This window comes from Microcaecilia unicolor, chromosome 6 (assembly GCF_901765095.1).
Source record: "Microcaecilia unicolor chromosome 6, aMicUni1.1, whole genome shotgun sequence".
Classification (NCBI taxonomy): Eukaryota; Metazoa; Chordata; class Amphibia; order Gymnophiona; family Siphonopidae; genus Microcaecilia; species Microcaecilia unicolor.
In genome coordinates this window covers 237066222-237090508 of record NC_044036.1, presented here as the reverse complement: position 1 = coordinate 237090508, position 24287 = coordinate 237066222, and the positions used below count along the sequence as shown (strand labels likewise).

General features: G+C 49.5%; 1 protein-coding gene across 1 annotated transcript in view; it reads right to left on the bottom strand.

Annotated features, from left to right (window-relative positions):
- Positions 1-24287, bottom strand: part of EXD3 (exonuclease 3'-5' domain containing 3) — a 719658-nt gene that overhangs the window by 248584 nt on the left and 446787 nt on the right. The window contains exons 12-13 of the mRNA XM_030206809.1: positions 20398-20564; positions 13812-13844 (exon numbers count right to left, since the gene is read on the bottom strand). Coding sequence (XP_030062669.1) covers positions 13812-13844; positions 20398-20564 — 200 coding nt within the window. The remainder of the gene's footprint in view (positions 1-13811; positions 13845-20397; positions 20565-24287) is intronic.

Below are 24287 nucleotides of genomic sequence, written 5' to 3'. Positions count from 1 at the left end.
AGTGAAGGAAATGCAATCTGCTAGCCAATTGGATATGGTGCGTTTCCCCACAGCCACTCCCCTCCTATTGGGATCAAAAGAAACAAACAATTGGGCGGACTGTCTGTTGGGCTGTGTCCGCTCCAGGTAGAAGGCCAATGCTCTCTTGCAGTCCAATGTGTGCAGCTGACGTTCAGCAGGGCAGGAATGAGGACGGGGAAAGAATGTTGGCAAGACAATTGACTGGTTCAGATGGAACTCCGACACAACCTTTGGCAAGAACTTAGGGTGAGTGCGGAGGACTACTCTGTTATGATGAAATTTGGTGTAAGGGGCCTGGGCTACCAGGGCCTGAAGCTCACTGACTCTACGAGCTGAAGTAACTGCCACCAAGAAAATGACCTTCCAGGTCAAGTACTTCAGATGGCAGGAATTCAGTGGCTCAAAAGGAGGTTTCATCAGCTGGGTGAGAACGACATTGAGATCCCATGACACTGTAGGAGGCTTGACAGGGGGCTTTGACAAAAGCAAACCTCTCATGAAGCGAACAACTAAAGGCTGTCCTGAGATCGGCTTACCTTCCACACGGTAATGGTATGCACTGATTGCACTAAGGTGAACCCTTACAGAGTTGGTCTTGAGACCAGACTCAGACAAGTGCAGAAGGTATTCAAGCAGGGTCTGTGTAGGACAAGAGCAAGGATCTAGGGACGATCCTTGCTGTCACACCAGACGGCAAACCTCCTCCACAGAAAGAAGTAACTCCTCTTAGTGGAATCTTTCCTGGAAGCAAGCAAGATACGGGAGACACCCTCTGACAGACCCAAAGAGGCAAAGTCTACGCTCTCAACATCCAGGCCGTGAGAGCCAGGGACCGGAGGTTGGGATGCAGAAGCGCCCCTTCGTCCTGCGTGATGAGGGTCGGAAAACACTCCAATCTCCACGGTTCTTCGGAGGACAACTCCAGAAGAAGAGGGAACCAGATCTGACGCGGCCAAAAAGGAGCAATCAGAATCATGGTGCCTCGGTCTTGCTTGAGTTTCAACAAAGTCTTCCCCACCAGAGGTATGGGAGGATAAGCATACAGCAGACCCTCCCCCCAGTCCAGGAGGAAGGCATCCGATGCCAGTCTGTCGTGGGCCTGAAGCCTGGAACAGAACTGAGGGACTTTGTGGTTGGCTTGAGATGCGAAGAGATCTACCAAGGGGGTGCCCCACGCTTGGAAGATCTGGCGCACCACTCGGGAATTGAGCGACCATTCGTGAGGTTGCATAATCCTGCTCAACCTGTCGGCCAGACTGTTGTTTACGCCTGCCAGATATGTGGCTTGGAGCACCATGCCGTGACGGCGAGCCCAGAGCCACATGCTGACAGCTTCCTGACACAGGGGGCGAGATCCGGTGCCCCCCTGCTTGTTGACGTAATACATGGCAACCTGGCTGTCTGTCTGAATTTGGATAATTTGGTGGGACAGCCGATCTCTGAAAGCCTTCAGAGCGTTCCAGATCGCTCGTAACTCCAGAAGATTGATCTGCAGATCGCGTTCCTGGAGGGACCAGCTTCCTTGGGTGTGAAGTCCCTCAACATGAGCTCCCCACCCCAGGAGAGACGCATCCGTGGTCAGCACTTTTTGTGGCTGAGGAATTTGGAAGGGACGTCCCAGAGTCAGATTGGACCAAATCGTCCACCAATACAGGGATTCGAGAAAACTCGTGGACAGGTGGATCACGTCTTCTAGATCCCCAGCAGCCTGAAACCACTGGGAAGCTAGGGTCCATTGAGCAGATCGCATGTGAAGGCGGGCCATGGGAGTCACATGAACTGTGGAGGCCATGTGGCCTAGCAATCTCAACATCTGCCGAGCTGTGATCTGCTGGGACGCTCGCACCCGCGAGACGAGGGACAACAAGTTGTTGGCTCTCATCTCTGGGAGATAGGCGCGAGCCGTCCGAGAATCCAGCAGAGCTCCTATGAATTCGAGTCTCTGCACTGGGAGAAGATGGGACTTTGGATAATTTATCACAAACCCCAGTAGCTCCAGGAGGCGAATAGTCATCTGCATGGACTGCAGGGCTCCTGCCTCGGATGTGTTCTTCACCAGCCAATCGTCGAGATATGGGAACACGAGTACCCCCAGTCTGCGAAGTGCCGCTGCTACTACAGCCAAGCACTTCGTGAACACTCTGGGCGCAGAGGCGAGCCCAAAGGGTAGCACACAGTACTGGAAGTGACGTGTGCCCAGCTGAAATCGCAGATACTGTCTGTGAGCTGGCAGTATCGGGATGTGCGTATAGGCGTCCTTCAAGTCCAGAGAGCATAGCCAATCGTTTTGCTGAATCATGGGTAGAAGGGTGCCCAGGGAAAGCATCCTGAACTTTTCTTTGACCAGATATTTGTTCAGGGCCCTTAGGTCTAGGATGGGACGCATCCCCCCTGTTTTTTTTTCCACAAGGAAGTACCTGGAATAGAATCCCAGCCCTTCTTGCCCGGATGGCACGGGCTCGACCGCATTGGCGCTGAGAAGGGCGGAGAGTTCCTCTGCAAGTACCTGCTTGTGCTGGAAGCTGTAGGATTGAGCTCCCGGTGGACAATTTGGAGGTTTTGAAGCCAAATTGAGGGTGTACCCGTGCCGGACTATTTGGAGAACCCACTGATCGGAGGTTATGAGAGGCCACCTTTGGTGAAAAGCTTTTAACCTCCCCCCGACTGGTAGGTCGCCCGGCACTGATACTTGGATGTCGGCTATGCTCTGCTGGAGCCAGTCAAAAGCTCGTCCCTTGCTTTTGCTGGGGAGCCGATGGGCCTTGCTGAGGCGCACGCTGCTGACGAGAGTGAGCGCGCTGGGGCTTAGCCTGGGCCGCAGGGTGTCGAGAAGGAGGATTGTACCTACGCTTGCCAGAAGAGTAGGGAACAGTCTTCCTTCCCCCGAAAAATCTTCTACCTGTAGAGGTAGATGCTGAAGGCTGCCGGCGGGAGAACTTGTCGAATGCGGTGTCCCGCTGGTGGAGCTGCTCTACCACCTGTTCGACTTTCTCTCCAAAAATATTATCCGCACGGCAAGACGAGTCCGCAATCCGCTGCTGGATTCTATTCTCCATGTCGGAGGCACACAGCCATGAGAGTCTGCGCATCACCACACCTTGAGCAGCGGCCCTGGACGCAACATCAAAGGTGTCATACACCCCTCTGGCCAGGAATTTTCTGCATGCCTTCAGCTGCCTGACCACCTCCTGAAAAGGCTTGGCTTGCTCAGGGGGGAGCGCATCCACCAAGCCCGCCAACTGCCGCACATTGTTCCGCATGTGTATGCTCGTGTAGAGCTGGTAGGACTGAATTTTGGCCACGAGCATAGAAGAATGGTAGGCCTTCCTCCCAAAGGAGTCTAAGGTTCTAGAGTCCGTGCCCGGGGGCGCCGAAGCATGCTCCCTAGAACTCTTAGCCTTCTTTAGGGCCAAATCCACAACTCCAGAGTCATGAGGCAACTGTGTGCGCATCAGCTCTGGGTCCCCATGGATCCGGTACTGGGACTCGATCTTCTTGGGAATGTGGGGATTAGTTAGAGGCTTGGTCCAGTTCGCCAGCAATGTCTTTTTTAGGACATGGTGCATGGGTACAGTGGACACTTCCTTAGGTGGAGAAGGATAGTCCAGGAGCTCAAACATTTCAGCCCTGGGCTCGTCCTCCACAACCACCGGGAAGGGGATGGCCGTAGACATCTCCCGGACAAAGGAAGCGAAAGACAGACTCTCGGGGGGAGAAATCTGTCTCTCAGGAGAGGGAGTGGGATCGGAAGGAAGACCCTCAGACACCTCGTCAGAGAAATATCTGGTGTCTTCTTCCTCTTCCCACGAGGCCTCACCCTCGGTGTCAGACACAAGTTCACGGACCTGTGTCTGCAACCGTGCCTGACTCGACTCTGTGGAGCCACGTCCACGATGGGGGCGTCAAGAGGTAGACTCCCTCGCCCGCATCGGCGAAGCTCCCTCCGCCGACGTAGTCGGGGAGCCCTCCTGGGAGACGACGGCAGCCGGTACCGCACGAGGCACCGACGCCGGAGACCTCACCCCGGGCGATGGACCAGCCGTCGCCACGCTCGACGGTACCGGTGGCGCAAGCACCGCCGGTACCGGAGGGGTAGGGCGCAACAGCTCTCCCAGAATCTCTGGGAGAACGGCCCGGAGGCTCTCGTTCAGAGCGGCTGCAGAGAAAGGCATGGAGGTCGATGCAGGCGTCGACGTCAGAACCTGTTCCGGGCGTGGAGGCTGTTCCGGGCTGTCCAGAGTGGAGCGCATCAACACCTCCTGAACAGAGGATGAGCAGTCCTCTCGGTGCTGATGCCTACTGGGTGCCGACTCCCTCGGCAACCCAGAGCTCTCGGTGCCGACACGGGAAGGAGACCGATGACGATGCTTCTTCGACTTCTTGGAACGAAGCATGTCACCGGAGCTTCCCGGCACCGACGAGGAGGACGTAGAATCCAGCCGTCGCTTCCTCGGGGCCGAGGCCGAAGGAGGTCGGTCTCGGGGGGGCTGTACCGCAGGAGCCCTCAGGGTAGGGGGAGACCCACCCGAAGGCTCACCGCCACCAGCAGGGGAATGGACAGCCCTCACCTGCACTCCAGACGAAGCACCACTGTCCGACGACGTCAGCAGACGAGGTCCCGGTACCACCGACGTCGACGCAGCTGTCCGATGTCTCAGCGCCGATGCAGAGGGCCGATGCCTCGATGCACTGGCGGCCAAGGATGAAGGTCTGGACGCTGAAGACGTCGATGCACTCGATACCCCCGGTGCCGATGTTGACGAAGAGCCCGAGAACAAAACGTTCCACTGGGCCAATCTCGCTACCTGAGTCCGCTTTTGCAAAAGGGAACACAGACTACAGGCCTGCGGGCGGTGCCCAGCCCCCAAGCACTGAAGACACGACGCGTGCCTGTCAGTGAGCGAGATGACCCGGGCGCACTGGGTGCACTTCTTGAAGCCGCTGGGAGACTTCGATGTCATGGGCGGAAAAATCACGCCGGCGAGATCAAAAGTCGAAATGGCGGAAAAGGCACCACAAAAACAAGGGGAAGAAAACTTCGACCCGAGGCCTAAAAGCGGCCTACCCTGACGACGAAAGAAAACTTACCGGGGCAAAAAAGCTGGAAATATCGGGGGAAAAGAGACCGAAGAGTCCCTTTCCACACACAGAATGTTTTTTTTTTTTTTTTTTAAACACGAAGAGAACGCGCGAGGTCGACTTTGCGGGGCACGACACGGCGAAAACACGACCGTACCGAGCGCGGACAAAAGAAGACTGACGAACACGAGCCGGTTCGGGCGGGAAGACGGCCACGCATGCGCGGTGCGCATGAGCGCGCGAGGACTAGCAAAGGCCTTTGCTAGTGAAGTTTCCGATTGGAGGGGCTGCCGTGGACGTCACCCATCAGTGAGAACAAGCAGCCTGCTTGTCCTCGGAGAATTTTATTTCCATTAATCATAGCTGATCAATCCATAAACTGGTGGGTTGTGTCCATCTACCAGCAGGTGGAGATAGCGAGCAATCCTTTTGTCTCCCTATAGGTCAGTGATGGCGAACCTATGGCACGCAGAGCCCTCTCCCTTGGCACGTGCGCCGTCGCCATCGCTGGTCCGCCCACTCTCCCTCCCAGTTCGGCCTTCCTCCCGCCCTCCCTCCAATGCAACGAGCAACAGCCCGCCCGCCCGCCCGTCCTCCCTCCCAGCACCAGGAACCCCCCTCCTCCTAAAATTTAAAAAGCGTACCTCCTCAGTCGGGGTTAAGGCGGCGTGCGTCGGCAGCGAAGTGCCTGTGCTTCGCTCGACGCGCCTTCAGCCTTCCCTGTCTCTCAAGCTCTGGTCCCGCCTATGGGGGGGAAGGCGCGTCGAGCGAAGCACAGGCGCTTCGCCGCCGCTGCCGACGCACGCCGCCTTAACCCCGACTGAGGAGGTTGGAGGTACGCTTTTTAAATTTTAGGAGGAGGGGGTTCCTGGTGCTGGGAGGGAGGGAGGGAGGGAGGACGAACGGGCGGCCGGCCTGATGCTCGTTGGGTTGGAGGGAGGGCGGGAGGCCGACCTGGTGCTGTCTGTGTGCTGCTGGGTGGGAGGGAGGCCTGATGGTGGGTGCTGGGTGGGAGGGAGGCCTGGTGCTGGGTGCTGCCGGGAGGTAGGGCAGGGGGGAGAGGAGGGCTGCTGGACATTTGTGGCTGGAGGGGAGAGGATGGTTGCTGGACATGGATGGAGGGCAAGAAATGAAGAAGAAAGGAGGAAAGTAAAGAAATCAATGGAAAGGAAGCCCTGGAAACGGAGTTAAGAGAACAGATAGAGAGCAGCAGAATCAGCGACTAGAACCAATATGGATAGAAAAACAAAATCACCAGACAACAAAGGTAGGAAAAATCATTTTATTTTCATTTTAGTGTTTGGAATATGTCGAATTGGAGAATTTACATCGCTGTCTTATTTTGCACTGGGCATACTGGAGCTGTAACAGCTTACAGAAATGATTTATAATGGAAGAAAGTTATGTTATTTTTTTTCTCCTACACTAGTATAATATTTTCAATGATGTCTGTTTATATGCGCCATGGCTGGTGTAAGGGGTGTTGCTATCGTAGGGGTGGAGTCAAATGTGGTGACCCCGCCCATAATGAGTACTGGCACTTTGCGATAAATAATTCGGTTTTGGGTTGCTGTTTGGGCACTCGGTCTCTAAAAGGTTCGCCATCACTGCTATATGTGGTCATGTGCTGCCGGAAACTCCTCAGTATGTCGATATCAAAGCTCCATCCGCAGGACTCAGCACTTAGAGAATTACACCCACAAAGGGACACTCTGCCCAGCTCACCACCGTCGAAACGGGGGAAGGGAATCAACCCAGCTCATCCCCACACAAGTGGGGGAGGGGAATCCGTCCAGCTCATCCCCGCGGAACGAGGGAGGGACACCACACCCACCGATGCGGGGGGATCTGGCTTCTCCTGCGACCGCAACCGCGGGAGGAGCTGGCTGACCCTAACACCGCCGAAGCGGGAGGGATATAATGCTACCCAACTGCCGCACGAAGCGGGAGGGAGCGCCGGCAGAATTTAGGTTTCAATCCAGCCCCGTAAAACGGAGGGGAGAGGAATGCAGCAGCTCACTGTAACACAAAATCGTCTCAACTCCAGAAGAATTCAATCGAAAAAACTTGAACATGAAGATCCTCCTGAACAGGAACTGAAGACTAAACTTGAACCTGAAATGCAACCAGAATATAAACAGTACAGATATCTGGGAGGGGCTATGGATTGATCAGCTATGATTAATGGAAAGAAAATTATCAGGTATGATACATAATTTTACCTTCTATATCATCATGCTGATCAATCCATAGACTGGTGGGATGTACCGAAGCAGTACTCACCCAGGGCGGGACATAGAAATCCCTGACCGCAACACTGAAGCTCCAAACCGGGCCTCCGCCCGAGCAGCCACAGTCAAGCGGTAATGACGAGAGAAGGTATGAGCCGATGCCCAAGTTGCCGCCTTACAAATCTCTTCCAAGGAGACAGACCCGGCCTCTGCCATCGAGGCCGCCTGTGCCCTAGTGGAGTGAGCCTTCAGCTGGATAGGCGGCATCTTCCCTGCGGCCACATAAGTCGCTGCAATGGCTTCCTTGACCCATCGTGCCATTGTAGGCTTGGATGCCTGCAGACCCTTACGAGGACCTGCGAACAGCACAAACAGATGATCCGACTTCCGGAAATCATTGGTCACTTCCAAGTTTCTGATGATAAATCGTCTCACATCTAGATATTTGAGAGCAGAGTACTCCTCTAGGTAGTCCTCCCTATGAAAGAAGGGTAGGCAGAGCTGCTGATTCACATGGAAACGAGAAACAATCTTGGGCAGGAAGGAAGGCACCGTGCGAATAGACACTCCTGCCTCAGTGAACTGCAGGAAGGGTTCCCGACATGATAGCGCCTGGAGCTCGGAAACTCGTCTGGCTGAAGTGATAGCCACCAAAAAGACTGGTTTCAACGTCAGGTCTTTCAGAGATGCCCTCGAGAAGGGTTCAAAAGGCGGCTTCTGCAAGGCTCTTAGCACTAGATTGAGATTCCACGCAGGCACCACCGAGTGCAGAGGAGGGCGTAGGTGATTAACTCCCTTGAGAAAGCGCACCACATCTGGCTGCGAGGCCAGGGAAGCACACTTCAGGCGACCCCTGAAGCAAGCCAGAGCCGCTACCTGGACTTTAAGGGAACTGAGCGACAGGCCTTTCTCCAGACTTACTTGCAGGAACGCCAACACTGAAGAAATTGGAGCAGTGAAGGGAGAAAGAGAGCCTGCCTCACACCACGATGCAAAGGTACGCCAAACCCTGGCATAAGCAGTAGAAGTAGAGCGCTTCCTCGTTCTCAGCATAGTGACGATGACCTTGTCTGAGAAGCCCTTCTTCCTCAGACGCTGCCGCTCAATAGCCAGGCCGTAAGACCAAAGGAGGAGGGATCCTCCATCACCACGGGACCCTGGTGCAACAGGCCCCGCACCGCTGGCAGCCGCAGAGGGCCGTCCACCGAGAGCCTGATCAAGTCCGCATACCAGGGACGTCTGGGCCAGTCTGGACACACCAGGATTATCCGACCCGGATGCTTTGCCACCCAGTCTAGCACCCTGCCCAACATGGGCCAGGGCGGGAACACATAGAGAAGCTCCTGTGTTGGCCACCGTTGGAGAAAAGCATCTACTCCCAGAGAGCGAGGGTCCCGTCCTCTGCTGAAAAAGCGCGGCACTTGGCAAATGGCCGATGACGCCATCAGATCTAAGCTCGGCTGGCCCCAGTGCTTCGTGATGTCCAAGAACGCCTGAGCCGATAGCTGCCACTCTCCGGGATCCAAGGTATGGCGACTGAGAAAGTCCGCCTTGACATTCATGATTCCCGCAATGTGGGCCGCCGAAAGCTGTTCCAGGTTCGCTTCCGCCCATTGGCATAGCTTCATGGCCTCCTTGGCTAGAGGGGCGCTCTTGGTACCTCCCTGGCGATTGACATAGTACCGGGAGAAACTCCAAAAGCGCCAACCGAATGGCTCTGAGTGCCAGGAGGTTGATAGACCACTTTGCCTCTGCAGGAGACCAGAGCCCCTGCGCTGTCCTTCCCAAGCAGTGGGCTCCCCAGCTCGTCAAAGAGGCGTCCGTCGTGACGACAACCCATTCCGGGGTCAAAAGAGGCATTCCTGTGGACAGCTTGTCTGTCCTCAGCCACCAGCTCAGCGCCTTGCGCACCGCTGGATCCAAGGAAAGGTGCACAGCGTAATCCTCCGACACTGGAGTCCATCGCTGCAGCAGAGAGAGCTGTAGTGGTCTCATATGGGCCCTGGTCCAGGGCACTACTTCCATCGTGGCCGTCAGAGCCCAACAGCTGCACATAGTCCCAAGCCCGAAGAGGAGAGGCTACTAGGAACTGGTCCACCTGAGCCTGAAGCTTGACAATCCGATTGTCTGGCAGGTACACTCTGCCCACTTGGGTGTCAAAACGAACTCCCAGATACTCCAGGGACTGAGTCGGGCGCAGCTGGCTTTTCTCCCAGTTGATGATCCACCCCAGGGAGCTCAAAAGAGCAATCACCCGGTCTACAGCTCTGCCGCACTCTGCATAAGAGGGAGCTCGGATCAACCAGTCGTCCAGATAAGGATGGACTTGTACTCCTTCCTTTCGTAGGAAGGCCGCGATGACCACCATTACTTTGGAGAAGGTCCGCGGAGCAGTATCCAACCCGAACGGGAGGGCTCTGAACTGGAAGTGTCGGCCCAGGACTGCAAAACGCAGAAAGCGTTGATGAGGATGCCAGATGGGAATATGCAAGTAAGCTTCCTTGATGTCCAAGGATGCCAGGAACTCCCCTGCTTTCACTGCCGCTATAACAGAGCGGAGAGTCTCCATTCGGAAGTGTCGAACTTTCAAGGCCCGATTGACCCCTTTGAGGTCGAAGATAGGCCGCACAGAACCTCCTTTCTTTGGTACCACAAAGTAAATGGAGTAACGTCCCTTGCCAAGCTGATCTTCTGGCACCGGAACGACCGCACCCAGGCGGATCATATTGTCCAAGGTCTGCTGCACTGCCACAGCTTTGACCGAAGACTTGCAGGGAGAGTGCACAAACCCGTCTCTTAAAGGTCGTCCTCCAATCTGCTCTGGGCCATGGACCAGGGCCCCATCATTGGGTACGAGACCCTGGGGGAGGACTGGAGGACGCACCTCTGGGACGGCGGTCTCTGCGAAAGGAATGCTGCTTGGGGGAGAAGTTCCTCTTGAAGGAAGAGGGGGCAGAGGAGCCCAACTTGCCCGGGCGATACCGACGGGCTTCCTGAAACCGTCCTTTGGAGGAACCGGGGCGGGCACCACTGGCCCGAGCCCTGACCTCCGGTAACCTCTTGCCCTTGTACGTGCCGAGATCAGTCACAATCTTGTCCAGCTCGACCCCAAAGAGCAACTTGCCTTCAAAAGGCAACTTAGCCAGGCAAGACAGAGGCGTGGTCAGCAGACCAATGCTTCAGCCAAAGCCAGCGCTGAGCAGAGACTGTCTGAGCCATACCTTTAGCCGAGGCTCTCAAGACATCATACAGCAAGTCTGCCAAGTAGGCCAAGCCCGATTCCAGGGCCGGCCAATCAGCCCTCAAGGAAGGATCCGAGGGGGAATCCCACTGCACAATTGTCAGGCACGCCCTGGCCACATAAGAGCCGCAAACTGAGGCCTGCAAACTTAAAGCAGCCGCCTCGGATGACTTTAAAGCCCCCTCCAATCTTCTGTCTTGGGCGTCCTTTAGGGCCGTGCCACCTTCCACCGGCAACGCCGTTTTCTTACTCACTTAAGGAATCCACGGTAGGCCAAAGAAAGGCCTCCCGTTCGCCTTCCGGCAGAGGATAGAGGCGGGACATAGCCCTAGCCACTTTAAGGCTCGCTTCTGGGAAATCCCATTGAGCCGAAATCAAGGTGTGCATGGCTTCATGCACGTGGAAGGTTCTAGGCGGGCGCTTTGTCCCCAGCATAATGGCAGAGCCAGCAGAGGCTGAGGGAGAGACGTCCTCCGGAGAGGAAATCTTCAAAATGCTCATAGCCTGCACTAACAGGTTGGGCAAATCCTCTGAGCGAAAGATCCGCGCTGCAGAGGGGTCATCCGCTCCGTCTGAGCGGGAATCCCCAAAGGACCATTGGGAGAACTCAGATACGCTGCCCTCATCTACATCCGAGGAGACAGAGTCCTCTAGGGCCTGGAAATCCACCCGAGGGCATTTGCTTCCGGAGGCCTCAACCCCTTTATCAGACAGGGGAGCAGGGGCAGCGTTTCGCATAAGGAAAGCCCGATGCAGCAGCAAAATGAACTCAGGGGAGAAACCCCCCCCAGACTGTGCACTTCTGCAGCCTGGGCCACGGCCCTAGACGCACCCTCAACCAGCGCTCGCAAGAGCGGGGGAGAAACATGCTGCGCATCCAAGATGGCGTCCGGCGCGATACTCCGAGAAGGAGCCGTGCGGGAAGAACGGCGCTTAACTTTGGCCACTTTCTTGCCGTCGCCCGAATCAAGGGCGACCATAGCATTAACGTCTCTCAAGGGCGGCCCAAGAAGAAGCCGTCCGAGCAGAGTGGCCGGCCAAAGTGGAGGGGGCGAGTAGCGGGGGATGGGCGCTTACGGCGGAAAAAACCGCCGCACCAGAGGAAGAACCGGGACACTGACCGGACTCCAAACTGATGCCGAAAAAGGGCGATTCAGGCTTTGAAACCACCACATCCCCGCTAGACGCGCACACGCGGTCCGGAGAACAATTCCTCGTGCCCTCGCCCTCCGACGCCATAAGCCACGTGGTGACCGATCGGGGAATCCCCTGCCCGCTACAAAAGGTAAAAATGACCTGCTCCTCGCTCTGAGCTGTAACGAACTGGTGTCCCAGTGAGCAGCTGCAATAAACGCTGATATAAACGTTCTAACGCCCTTAAAGGACGTCCAATTTTTTTTTTTTTTTTTTTTTTTAACGGAGCCAGCGGGAGGGGGGAGAAAAGGAGGGACCTGGTACCACCAGGTTTGCACTTGCTCAAGAAGAGTCCTCAACCCCAGGTACTCAACAAAACCTAAGAATTAGGCCTGGAGACCTAGCCAGAGCTGCTGCTGTGTGTGACCACCACCTGCTGAGACAGAGAACATACTGAGTTTCCGGCAGCACACGACCACATATAGGGAGGCAAAAGGATTGCTCTCTATCTCCACCTGTTGGTAGATGGACACAACCCACCAGTCTATGGATTGATCAGCATGATGATATGGAAATTGGCTTTCGATTATGCCGATTTGGGAGAAGGACGCCCATCTCCCGATTTGTGTCGAAAGATGGGCACCCTTCTCTTTCGAAAATAAGCCTGATAGAAAACATAACTCTGAGTTCAAAAAACTGTTGAAAACCTTTAGAAAATATGTCTCTAATTGATGAATGTTTAGTTTAAATTTAGTTTGGGACTATTTTGTGTAAGTATCTGGAGTATGCTCTCTCTCTTTATGATATCCGCTCAGAACTTGTTAGTTGTTGTGGGTTATACGATCTTCCTGTAATGTAATGTAATGAATGGTCTTTCAGTGGAGGTAGTGAAGACCAAACAGTAATAGAATTCAAGAAATCTTGGGATAAGCACAGAGGATCCCAGTTGTGAAGATATAAGAAGAACTCCAGAGATCGTGTGATCTATGGCATTGCAACACTACTACTACTTAGCATTTCTATAGCGCTGCCAGGGTTACGCAGCGCTGTACAAGTTTAAACATGAGGAAGGACAGTCCCTGCTCAAGAGAGCTTACAATCAGACTATAGAGTCTAACAGTCCATCACATCCTATGTTTCTAAGTAAATTTTTATGTAACAATAGCATTAGGATAGGCCTGGTCACACTTTATCTAAAGATTCCATAAATCTCACAGCTGGTTAATAGACCTTCTGATTCGTGACACACCCGAGCTATATCAAAATAGGTAGTGGAAATATTTATTTTCATGTACAGCTGCCAACCCTTTCTCCTAAGGAAGAAGACTCTCTTTACTCCTCCATAATGCTTTCATTGTTTCCCTTTTATTCCTCCTAACATTCTTCTTATTTCAAATATCTATGGAAAATTTTAACTCCAAACTACCACAGATTAAGATATCACATTCTTTTTTACGTCCTCAGAGATGTCAGGTTAGGAATCAATGATTATTTGTAAGAATCTTCAGCTCTTGGGTGATGAACCAACAAAGGAAGAGCTTAGTGAACCACTGATGACTCAACAACACATATGTTGCTTGGGCATCATTACCAGCTTCTTTGTTTATGCTAGAAGGAAAGCATGGTTCCTCAAGACATGAGAAATATCAGCTACTCTACTCATCATCCTAGGGTGACTGCCAGATGCAAATTTCTGAAACAAACTGGTAGAAGATGTAAAAAAAAAAAGATACTTTCTTAAATATAATACATGGGTCACCACAGCCAAATTGGATGTCCCATCTCTTATTTTCATAAGTGAGCAATATGGAACAGTCCTCTCTTTGGTGCTCTAAAGTGATTCCAAGAGATTTGGCCACTGCTAGTGACAGAATGCTAGCCTTGGAGGACCACTAGTCTAACGCAGCCTGGCATTTGCTATGTAGCTTGCATGCAACTCATCTGCCAAAAAGTTAGCCATTTGAAAATAGGAGGGCATGGAGGAGTTCAGGGGATGGAGACCACAAGATAAGCAGACTTCAGCAATATTCAGCCACTAGACACTCACCTTTATCTATTTAAGCTGGACTACATAAATAATTTTCTGATGTAAATAGATAACTGACCTGTTTAAGTTTAGTCTCACAAATTCAGCAGTCCTATGTAAACAAATAGCACAGGTGAAAATCCAACAAAGATAAGCAGAGACGCCATCTGCTTATGTCAATGTAGCAGCCATTCTGTTGAATATCAATCTTTATTCTGGTCAATATTCAGCTAGCACGGTCAGTATTTATTTAAACAGCAGCACTGAGTATGTCCAGCGCTGCAACTGGTAGTGTGGTGACTGTGCCAGATCTATTCATTTCAGTTAGGGCTGCTATTCAGCACGCCTAAACTAAACAGATAACTCTTAAGACCACCTCCTAGCCAATAATGATACCAACAGCATTTGGTTGTTTAGCAATCTAAACGGCCTGATATTACCCATACAATTTTTTAAAACATATATAGATAGATAAGATAGATAACTCCCACTTAATAGTGGGCAGTAAGGGGTCCTTTTACCAAGCTGCTGTAAAAAGGGCCCGGCAGTAGCAGCGGAGGCCATTTTTGCCAAGCATTAGGGCCCTTTTTACCGCAGTGGGTAAAAGGCCCCTAAAAAAAAGTCATGGCCATGCAGTAAGATTATTCTTAGCACGTGACCATTCGGGGGAAGGGGGAGCACTTACCGCCACCCATTGAAGTGGTGGTAAGACATCCTGCAGTAACCCGGTGGTAACTGGGCAGTAATTACCACAGGGTTAGCACCATACTCAAAATTATATATTTATTTTCCGTAGTGCTGGAAATGGCACACGCTCAAGGCGGTAAGGGCTCCCGCAGTAACCCAGTGGTAACTAGGCAGCGATTACCGTCAGGTTAGTGCCACATTATAAATTACAGATTTATTTTCCGTAGCGCTGGAAATGGCGCACGCTAGAGGCAGAACTACTGCCGATGGATGAGTTGGGCCGGCAGTAGTTACGAGTTGCCATGTGGCAACCCTTTAGTAAAAGAGCCCCTACTATTTTTAAAAGTTGTTTTTTCTCCTTCAGTTGTACAACATGTTGTGTTTTAGCACAAAGAAACCTTGTCCTAAAACACAACAAGCTCATATGCTTCTTTAAAAGTTTCAAGTGCATATGGAGTTGCTTAGGCTAGAATTTTAAATCTTCCCACATAGTTGCAAAGTATGTGGCTACTTTTCAGCCATGGAGTTTGGACTAATTTTCAAAGTAAAGGTAAAACACAAACACAAAAACACACACACACAAAAAACGAAAACACACATATGCTTTTCAAAATACAAAAATATGCATACTGTTTCTGTATTTATCCCACAAGAATGGGTGTATTGTTGCGCTATGGAGATGAGGAGTAGCCTAGTGGTTACAGCACTGGGCTGACAATCAAGGAAGCCTAGTTCAAATCCTACAGCTGTTCCATGTAATCTTGGGCAAGTCACATAATCCTCCATTACCTCAGGTACAAGCTTAGGGGCCCTTTTACAAAGGCGCGTAGACATTTACGAGTGTCCAACATATGCCAAATTGATGCTACCACGCGCCCCGGGTGGTAATTCCATTTTTGGCGTGTGCCTAAAACACAAGGTAGAAAATACTTTCTATTTTCTACCGTGTGGCGCTTACCCCATGGTAATCAGCAGTTGACGCGCGCTGGACACTTACAGCCCGGTTAGAATGTGAGACCTTACCACTAAGTCAATGGGTAGCAATATGGTCTCAGGCCAAAAACGGATACACATTGGTTTTCATTTTGCCACAAGTCTATTTTCCAGCACATTAAAAGAATGCAGTTTTTCCAGGTGTGCTGAGGAAATGGACCAGCGCGCGTCCAAAATACGTGCCTAAACCAGCACAGGCCACTTTTGGGTGCACCTTAGTAAAAGGGCTCCCTAGATTTCTAGTGCTTTGAAGACAGGGAAATACCTAATGTACATGAATGTAACTCACTTTGACCTACTACTGAAAAAGGTGTGAACTAAATCTAAAGAAATAATAATAATAAATAACATTACTTTTAGAGAATGAGCAAGTTTTAATCAATGTATGGGGTAATCACATTGAAATTGCTCTGCCATTGCTTGTTAAGCCACTAATTTTCTACCATAAGGGATTCTTTTGTATGACTTTCACATGCTGAGAGAGGCTGTGTGCAAGAGCTCATTAGACCAGATCTACTGAAGTATGCACCTACACATCATGAACATATATTATTTATCGAAAATCTAGAAAAATTAGGAGAACTTAATATTTCTGCATTTGGCGTAAAAGGCCTTAACACACATAGTTGAACTTCACTCTTCGTGTGTTTAGAGGAAAGGCCTCAAGAAGCCCCCGGCTATAGTATTTTTAGCTTTGGGGGCTAGGCTGCTTCGTCATCGGCCTGAAAACCTTGGAGTGTGAAGTCTTTGTGCAACACTTGTCTACTTCAACACAGTTTATCATATATTATTATTACGTTAGGAACAACTTAGCTTATTTAGTTGTGTCCTGCTTCTGACAGGTCTCCTCAACGCTTATTCTGACCACGGCCTACGATGGCCAGCATTTCGTCCACCTGCCTCAGGGTCCTGTGGTCTGCGTTGATCTAGTACAAAAGAAAAAACACATTAGCGTTCCTACCAATGCTGCTTCCATAAAAACAGTTCTTTGCTGTGCTCTTGTACCTCCGCTCAGATAGAGCTTTGGAAGACAGATACATCAAAAGATGGCCGCCCTTAATATAGACGATTACGTCAGACGCCAAATTTGTGCTTGGCCAATCAGTATGTTGCTTAGACGTCTAAGTCTCAACCACTGGCGGGGAGCTCAGAGGCACATAAGATTTATACAGACTAACTGAGATCCAGTAATTCAAAGAAAAACTTCAAAGGAAACTTGAAAAGAGATCTTCAAAAGAAATCTTCAAAAGAAATGACACCATTCTATCCTTCCATTCAAACCTTCAGGGGCTAGATAATTCAGTCGGAATATCCAACGTTGCTCACTCTGTACGAGCGTCCTTTTTCTATTTCCTCCTATACGATCTAAGGAGACTCCAATATGTTGCAATACAAAACATTTTAGTTGTGAGAAGGTATGCTGCGCAATCTCACAGTGGTAAGCTAGAGGCGACGTACTCTTTTTTTATTTTAATTGTGCTCTTGTGTTCAATGAATCGAACATACAATGGATGTGTTGTGTGCCCCACATAGATCTTCTTACAGGGGCAGATAATACAGTACACTACATAATCTGACCTACAATCGGTGTTAACCTTCAAAGTGTATTCTTGTGCTGTCTTCGGATGTTTGAACAGAGCTAATTTGAGCATCATATCACACATGCAGCAGTCTTCACACTTTCTGTGTCCTCTATAGATCTGTGTAGTTATCAACTGAGCAGGTAACAAAGAGGGGCATAGTAGTTCTTTTAGATTCCTTGAACGACTATAGGTGAATCTGATTCTCATATTGGCAAATATGGATACAGTTTGTAAAATGCCCCAATGATCCTTAATAATCGTAGTTACTCTGCTGGTTTCATTCGTATATCATAATATCATTTTCATCCTGGGGGGTTTTTACTTTCTCTTTCTGATGTATCAAAAGCTCATGATGGTTATATTTAGCTCTCCGAAAGGCCTGTTTAACTACTGTCTTCGGGTACCCCCTCTGTTGTAGACGTTTACTTAAGTCTTTCGCCTGACAGCAAAAATCCTCATCCTCAGAGCACAGGCGACGGTACCGTAACATTTGAGAAAATGGTAGGCTATCTTTAAAGAATCTGGGATGGCAGCTGGAATATTGTAGGAGACTATTCACATCAGTATTTTTGCAAAACACTGTAGTTCTAAAGGTTGAGACTCCTTTTGTAACCTGCACATCCAGATAGTCAATCTTCTCTACTTCATGTCGGCAAGTGAATTTGATAGTATGATGGCATTGATTCAAATACTGGAGAAATACTTCTAGTGTATGTACATCAGCCTGCCAGATAAGAAATATGTCATCAATAAATCTGATCCAAAGTTTGATGTGTGCCCAGAAAGTGCTTACATATACAAATTTTTCTTCAAATTGTGACATGAACAGATTGGCAACTGAGGGTGCTAAGGTCGCACCCATAGCAACTCCTATTTACATCCTTTGGTTCCCCTAAAAAGATCTTATATAAGGGACTCCACGCACTTTATGCAATTACTAGATGCATGGGAAGCACCTTTAGAGGACACGTTGCTAGTAACACTAGATGTGGTTTCCCTCTATACCTCTATTCCTCAAGATGAGGCTCTTGAAGTTATAGAGCAAACACTTTTGCATCAGCACGGGGAACCATTGACATCATTTGTGGTAAAATTGGCTACTCTTGCTATGAAAAAGAATTATTTCCAGTTTAACAAGAAAATCTTTCAGCAAGTTTCGGGAGTTGCTATGGGTGCGACCTGGCAGGCTGATGTACATACACTAGAAGTATTTCTCCAGTATTTGAATCAATGCCATCATACTATCAAATTCACTTGCCGACATGAAGAAGAGAAGATTGACTATCTGGATGTGCAGGTTACAAAAGGAGTTTCAACCTTTAGAACTACAGTGTTTCGCAAAAAGACTGATGTGAATAATCTCCTACAATATTCCAGCTGCCATCCCAGATTCCTTAAAGATAGCCTACCATTTTCTCAAATGTTACGATACCATCGCCTGTGCTCTGAGGATGAGGATTTTCGCTGTCAGGCGAAAGACTTAAGTAAACGTCTACAACAGAGGGGGGTACCCGAAGATAGTAGTTAAACAGGCCTTTCGGAGAGCTAAATATAACCATCATGAGCTTTTGATACATCAGAAAGAGAAAGTAAAAACACCCCAGGATGAAAATGATATTATGATATACGAATGAAAACAGCAGAGTAACTAAGATTATTAAGGATCATTGGGGCATTTTACAAACTGTATCCATATTTGCCAATATGAGAATCAGATTTGCCTATAGTCGTTCAAGGAATCTAAAAGAGCTACTATGCCCCTCTTTGTTACCTGCTCAGTTGATAACTACACAGATCTATAGAGGACACAGAAAGTGTGAAGACTGCTGCATGTGTGATATAATGCTCAAACTAGCTCTGTTCAAACATCCGAAGACAGCACAAGAATACACTTTGAAGGTTAACACCGATTGTAGGTCAGATTATGTAGTGTACTGTATTATCTGCCCCTGTAAGAAGATCTATGTGGGGCACACAACACATCCATTGTATGTTCGATTCATTGAACAGGAGCACGATTAAAAAAAAAAAAAAAAAAAAAGAGTATGTTGCCTCTAGCTTACCACTGTGAGATTGCGCAGCATACCTTCTCACAACTAAAATGTTTTGTATTGCAACATATTGGAGTCTCCTTAGATCGTATAGGAGGAAATAGAAAAAGGACGCTCGCACAGATTGAGCAACGTTGGATATTCCGACTGAATTCTCTAGCCCCTGAAGGTTTGAATGGAAGAATAGAATAGTGCCATTTCTTTTGAAGATTTCTTTTGAGGATCTCTTTTCAAGATTCCTTTGAAGTTTTTCTTTGCATTACTGGATCCCAGTTAGTCTGTATAAATCTTATGTGCCTCTGAGCTCCCCGCAAGTGGTTAAATCTTAGACTTCTAAGCAACATACTGATTGGCCAAGCACAAATCTGGCGTCTGACGTAATCGTCTATATTAAGGGCGGCCATCTTTTGATGCATCTGTCTTCCAAAGCTCTATCTGAGCGGAGGTACAAGAGCACAGCAAAGAACTGTTATTATGGAAGCAGCATTGGTAGGAACGCTAATGTGTTTTTTCTTTTGTACTAGATCAACGCAGACCACAGGACCCTGAGGCAGGTGGATGAAACGTTGGCCATCGTAGGCCGTGGTCAGAATAAGCGTTGAGGAGACCCGTCAGCAGGACACAACTAAATAAGCTCAAGTTGTTCCTAACCTAATAATAATATATGATAAACTGTGTTGAGGTAGACAAGTGTTGCACAAAGACTTCACACTCCGAGGTTTTCAGGCCGATGATGAAGCAGCCTAGCCCCCAAAGCTAAAAATACTATAGCCGGGGGCTTCTTGAGGCCTTTCCTCTAAACACACGAAGAATGAAGTTCAACTATGTGTATTAAGGCCTTTTAGGCCAAATGCACAAATATTAAGTTCTCCTAATTTTTCTAGATTTTCGGTTTAAAATAAGAGGAGATTACCTTCATGTGTATTGATAGCCATACATTATTTATCACAGGCACCATTGTATGCAATGAGACCTGTTTACTAATAACACACATTAACACTGTTAGCATGTAGTACTGCGTTTCAATAAATCTAAGCCATTATATTGTACTGTTATTTATTTAAGGTTTGTATTTGTAAGATTGTTTTTAGGTATATTAGAATTCATATTATTTATATACAAGTGTATTTGCATGACATTTGTACTTGGCCAAGAAAATGCAATCTGAATTGGTGAACAAACATCAGGCAATAAATAAATAAAATAAGTCTGAAATTTTGTTATTAGATGTGTCTTCCTAGTACCAGTACATACAAGCCCTGCTGAACTTGTGCCCCTTCCACACAAACCATGAGCAGTGTGGATATTGCAGAAAGTCAAGCATAGTAGTTTAGACAGACAAAGCTTTCACCTGTCCAGGATTTTGAGGTTCTGCATTTCTTCTGCCACTCCACAAGGCAGGGATTCTTTGGGGAGGCTGTAGTGGACAGCCCACCAGGCAACTGTCTCCAAGTCACAGTATTTCAACAACAGATTCATCAGTTGCTCCTGGAGCCACCGGTTTTCCCCAACCGTGCTCTGAAAGACACAAAACGCAGGTACTTGGAGAAGGCTGCTTCTTGCCGTTGGCTGTACTGTGTGAATATTTGTGTCCATGGGTTGAGTATGAGAATATTGGAAAAGAGAGTGACTAGTTGAGATGAACTGACAATTGTGAAGGGAAAGATAAAGAACTGAAATAATCCAGAATAATGAGACTAAGGCACAGGGCTTTTTTTGAGGGTGTACTTGGGGGTACTGAGTACCAGCACCTTTTCCATTGTCTGCTAAAATTGACCCATGGACTCCAAGCTTTAATGAAAGAACTCAGGCTCTACACAACAATTCTGCCTTGTCATAGATTCTGTGACTGGTTGCAGGGGGCCTGGTTATTGTGGGTGGGTTCCTCAGTGATCACCCCCACCCTTGAAGGGTGGCCTGGCACTTGGGTGCATAAGCAGAACCGCTTCAGTGTCACAGTATAGAAATAGCAGACAATACTGCAGGGCAGAATCGAAGTGTACTGGCAGAGCTATTTATGGGTCTTATTACTAGAATAGCAGGAGTGCTGCAAGGCAGGATTCAGGAATGCTTGCAGAGCTGTGTGTAGGTATCTACTGGAATGGCAGAGGATGCTGCTGATAAAGACTCAGGTGCAGTTACAGAGCTGTATATAGGGGCTTTAGTACTTTAATGAGGGAAGAGAGAGAATCCAGTACAGGGGTAATGCATGAGCAGAACTACACACATAATACTAGTTAGAAGAGAGGCCTCTTGCATAGCTGTGTGGCACAACGTTTGCAAGCAGCACTGTGCCTGGCTCTAACCTCTTTCCATTTCCATGACTATTAATACTTTTGCAAGATGTTCAATGTATCATGTGATATAGCAAAACAAAAAGCACAGATTGCATACAGTATCACAATGTTATACTCAGTTAATACAAGCTGCTCAGAAATAATGCAGCACTGTTGAAGCAGAACTTTGCTGGTGATGTGTGCAAAAGAGGCACTGAGATCATCACCACCAGTGTTCCAGTCTGTAAAGCAGAGATGAGGTAGCTGAAGAGGCCTAAATTCTTTGCAAACTATGAAACATTAGCCCACGATAAAGATTTTTAAGCAAACTGATTCATGCACCAGCACTGGTATACATGAACTGATATGACACTATTTATGCATTTTCAGATACAGTATATGATTAGTGAAAAAATAGCAGCTCTAAGGAGACTCTCAGCCTATTCATTTCATTACCTGAAATCCTCCTTGATGTTTAAGCAGAAAAGTATTCTCACATAAGATTCCCAGTGTCACACACAATATTCCTGTTTCCATAAAAGTATCACCCTAATTACAGGGTGAGAAATCCCCTTTGTCTGAAGGAGGATATGGGATTTGTCATGTTTTAGTCTAAAAGTTGATGGAAGGATGAAGAACAAAGCAGAGCTAAAATGATGTTTTCTCCAGAAAATAACCTGCTTAATTATTTATACTACATTTCCAAAAATTAATCTGCTCCCTAGAAAGTTGGTAATATCTATTTATTGGGATTTATTAACTGCAAAGATTCACCCAAGGCAGTGTACAACAGGTATAGCTTAATATAAACAACCTAACAGTATAATAATAGCAAAAGGAACAAGCAGCACAGTAAACATTAACATAACAGATATAATCCTCACAGTATTAGCATAATACAAATGAAACACCTTAGAACATTCAAACAATCATGGATATGATGCTCACATCGTCAATATAATACAATGAAATATCTTAATAGGTGGGGAGGGGGCAAGTGAGATTCAGACATATAGATAGACAAGATGAGTACAAGTCATTGAGACAAACTTAAGAATATAAGAACATAAGCACTGCCATATTGGGACAGACCGAAGGCCCATCAAGCCCAGTATCCTGTTTCCAACAGGTCCAAGTATCTAGCAAGATCCTAAAAGAGTAAAACAGATTTTATGCTGCTTATCCTAGAAATATTGTGAAACTTATGCAACCCTATTCTACTTACAAATACTCATGCACAAAACTCTGTGGTAGATAGGACTGTCTGGAGTAAACAGCTCTTGTGTTTTTTTAAGGGGAAAGTCTCATATATAGTCACATTATGAGAACCAAAATGGCCACCAGGTAGGAAGCTCCGTGACGAGCTCCGGGGGCCCTAGGGATTAGGACTTACCTGTGCTGTCCTAGACCCTCCCGGATCGTTCAGGGGGAAGAGGAGGGGAGCGGACATCGGGGGAGCCGTCGGGCGAGATCTGCGGCGGCTTCCTTAGTCTCCGAAGCGGGTGTGCGGCGCTGCCCGGGTTGACTGCGGCTATCTGCCACCTGCCTGCCGCGTGGCTGCGGCCTTCCCCCACTGTAGTCCGGTTCCCGCGGCCTCTCTGCCTTGCCCCGTGCACTCCGGAGGGGCCAGGCGGGCCGTAGTCTGCCGCACCGGTCGCGCCCGTGGTCCCGTGCACTGCCGCCACACTCCCCGGCCAGAACGGTCTGGGCGCGAACTGCAGTTGCTGACCACGCGGTGGCTTCGGGGCGCGACCAGGAACAGCGGGAAGCAGAGTCCATCAGCCCCGGCCTGCGTCTGGCTGCATCCAGCACCCTTTGCGTCGGGCCGACAGAAGCAGTGTCCACCGGCCCCAGCTTGTTCCAGTCTGCAGACCCAACTTTTCCCTGCCTGCTCTGATCCATCGGCCTGTTCCAACCCACCTGCCTGTTCCGGTACATCTGTTCGGAGCGTTCCTCGCCACCTGACCCAATTCCTCTCTGCCGTTCCAGCCAGCCCATCCAGCCCGCCGGATCCAGCCTCTCCCTGCATGTTCCAACTACCTGCTCCAGCTTGTCCCAGTCCGTCGGATCCAGCTTCTCCCTGCTTGTTCCAGTCATCTGCTCCAGCTTGTCCCAGTCCGTCGGATCCAGATTCTCCCTGCTTGTTCCAGCCATCTGCCCCAGCTTGCTCCAGCCCACCTGATCCAGCTCGTCCGGCCTCTCCCTGCATGTTTCAGCTACCTGCTCCAGCCTCTCCCTGCTTGTTCCAGCTACCTGCTCCAGCTTGCCGCAGGCCATCGGATCCAGCTTCTCCCTGCTTGTTCCAGCCGCAGTCCGTCGGATCCAGCTTCTCCCTGCCTGTTCCGGCCATCTACTCCAGCTTATTCCAGCCCGCCTGATCCACCTCGTCCCAGTCCATCTGCACCAGCCTGTTCCAGTCCGCCTGATCCAGCTCCTCCCTGTTTGTGCCAGCCATCTGCTCCAGCTTCTTCCAGCCCGCCCGATCCAGCTTATTCCAACCTGCCTGCTCAGCTTCTCCCTGTTTGCTCCAGTCCTTCTGCTTCAGCTGTGCCAGCCCGCCTGATCCAGCTTGTTCCAGCCCACCTGATCCAGCCTCTCCTGATCCAGCTTGTTCCAGTCCACCTGATTCAGCCTCTCCCTGCTTGTTCCAGCTACCTGCTCCAGCTTGTCCCAGTCCGTCGGATCCAGCTTATCCCTGCCTGTTCCAGTCCTCTGCTCCAACTTGTTCCAGCCTGCCTGATCAACTACCTGCTCCAGCTTGCCGCAGTCCATCGGATCCAGCCTCTCTCAGCTTCTCCCTGCTCGTTCCAGTCCATCTGCACCAGTTTGCTCCAGCCCGCCTGTTCAGCTACCTACTCCAGCTTGCCGCAGTCCGTCGGATCCAGCTTCTCCCGGCTCGTTCCTGTCCATCTGCACCAGCTTGTTCCAGCCCGCCTGATCAGCTACCTGCTCCAGCTTGCCGCAG